The sequence below is a fragment of the Plectropomus leopardus genome, unplaced genomic scaffold, assembly GCF_008729295.1.
Source record: "Plectropomus leopardus isolate mb unplaced genomic scaffold, YSFRI_Pleo_2.0 unplaced_scaffold14101, whole genome shotgun sequence".
Lineage (NCBI taxonomy): Eukaryota > Metazoa > Chordata > Actinopteri > Perciformes > Serranidae > Plectropomus > Plectropomus leopardus.
The window spans coordinates 1-1,551 of record NW_024615060.1 but is presented as its reverse complement, the minus strand read 5'-3'; the positions used below and the strand labels follow the sequence as shown (position 1 = coordinate 1,551).

The 1,551-nt window shown below is 49.8% G+C and overlaps 1 protein-coding gene across 1 annotated transcript; it reads left to right on the top strand.

Annotated features, from left to right (window-relative positions):
• Window positions 1-137: 137 nt before the first annotated feature.
• Window positions 138-1,383, top strand: LOC121964115 (DISP complex protein LRCH3-like; the record flags this gene model as incomplete). The annotated part of the gene is made up of 4 exons (XM_042514339.1): window positions 138-339; window positions 441-546; window positions 1,018-1,154; window positions 1,274-1,383. Coding segments are annotated over 4 exons (555 nt in total), but the record flags the coding sequence as incomplete, so codon positions are not given.
• Window positions 1,384-1,551: the final 168 nt, after the last annotated feature.

Below are 1,551 nucleotides of genomic sequence, written 5' to 3'. Positions count from 1 at the left end.
ACACACACACACACACACACACACACACACACACACACACACACCAGTCACAGCTGTTTATTTACGGTAACTTCAGGTAGAAATCTGCCGTGTCCCGATCACATAACCAAACGGTGCTGAGCAAACATCACTGATAGGCCACCTGTCTGTCCCCCTGTCTGTCCCCCTGTCTGTCCCCCTGTCTGTCTGTCCCCCTGTCTGTCCCCCTGCAGTAGGAACCAGCTGTCCGTCCTCCCCCCGGTGGTCTGCAGTCTCCCTCTGAAGGTTCTGATCATCTGTAACAACAAGCTGCTGTCTCTGCCAGAGGAGGTGGGACAGCTGAGACAGCTCACTGAACTGGTGCGTCCAACCGGTCCAACTGTACCCAGATTATTCATCGCCAGCAGTCCCTCCTAATTATTGATAATTGATTATTAATTATTGATTATTGGTGGTTGCAGGACGTGAGCTGTAATGAGATCCAGACTCTGCCATCTCAGGTGGGTCAGCTGGAGGCCCTACGAGACCTGAACATCAGGAGGAACCACCTGGTCCGCCTGCCTCCAGGTACACACACGCACACACACACACGCACACACGCGCACACACACACGCACACACACACACGCACACACAGACGCACACATACATATGCGCACACAGACACACACACCTCGGTGCCTTACTAAAACAGCTCTCTCTCTTTCTCTCTCTCTGTCTCTCTGTCTCTGTCTCTCTGTTTCTGTCTCTGTCTCTGTCTCTCTGTCTCTGTCTCTCTGTTTCTGTCTCTCTGTTTCCGTCTCTCTCTCCGTCTGTCTCTCTGTCTCTGTCTACGTCTGTCTCTGTCTGTCTCTGTCTCTCTGTTTCTGTCTCTGTCTGTGTCTCTCTTTCTGTCTGTCTCTGTCTGTGTCTCTGTTTCTGTCTGTCTGTCTCTGTCTCTGTCTCTCTGTTTCTGTCTCTGTTTCTGTCTGTCTCCGTTTCTGTCTGTCTCTCTGTCTCTGTCTCTGTCTCTGTCTGTCTCTCTGTCTCTGTCCTCAGAGCTGGCGGAGCTCCCTCTGGTGCGTCTCGACTTCTCCTGTAACAAAGTGACGTCCATCCCCGTCTGTTACCGTCAGCTGACGCAGCTGCAGACCATCGTCCTCGACAACAACCCTCTGCAGACCCCACCTGCACAGGTACACACAGGAAGTGACATCATCTGCACCCAGTCAGAGGCTGTTTCCACTCCAGCTCAGTGTGTGTGTGTGTGTGTGTGTGTGTGTGTGTGTGTGTGTGCGTGCGTGCGTGTGTGCAGATCTGCATTAAAGGGAAGGTCCACATATTTAAGTATCTGAACCTGGAGGCCAGTAAGACGACCCCTGACCTCCCAGAGTACGACAGACGACCTCTGACCTTCAGCTCCTGGTCTGAACTTTTATTTATTGATTTACTGATTAATTGATTGATTGATTGATTGATTGATCTCAGTTTGAAGTCTTGTTCTCACACAGAGGGAATATATAATCAATGACTCCATATATAAAACCAAAGCTTTATTTCCCTTCATTTTGTGGGAATTATATATATATATAT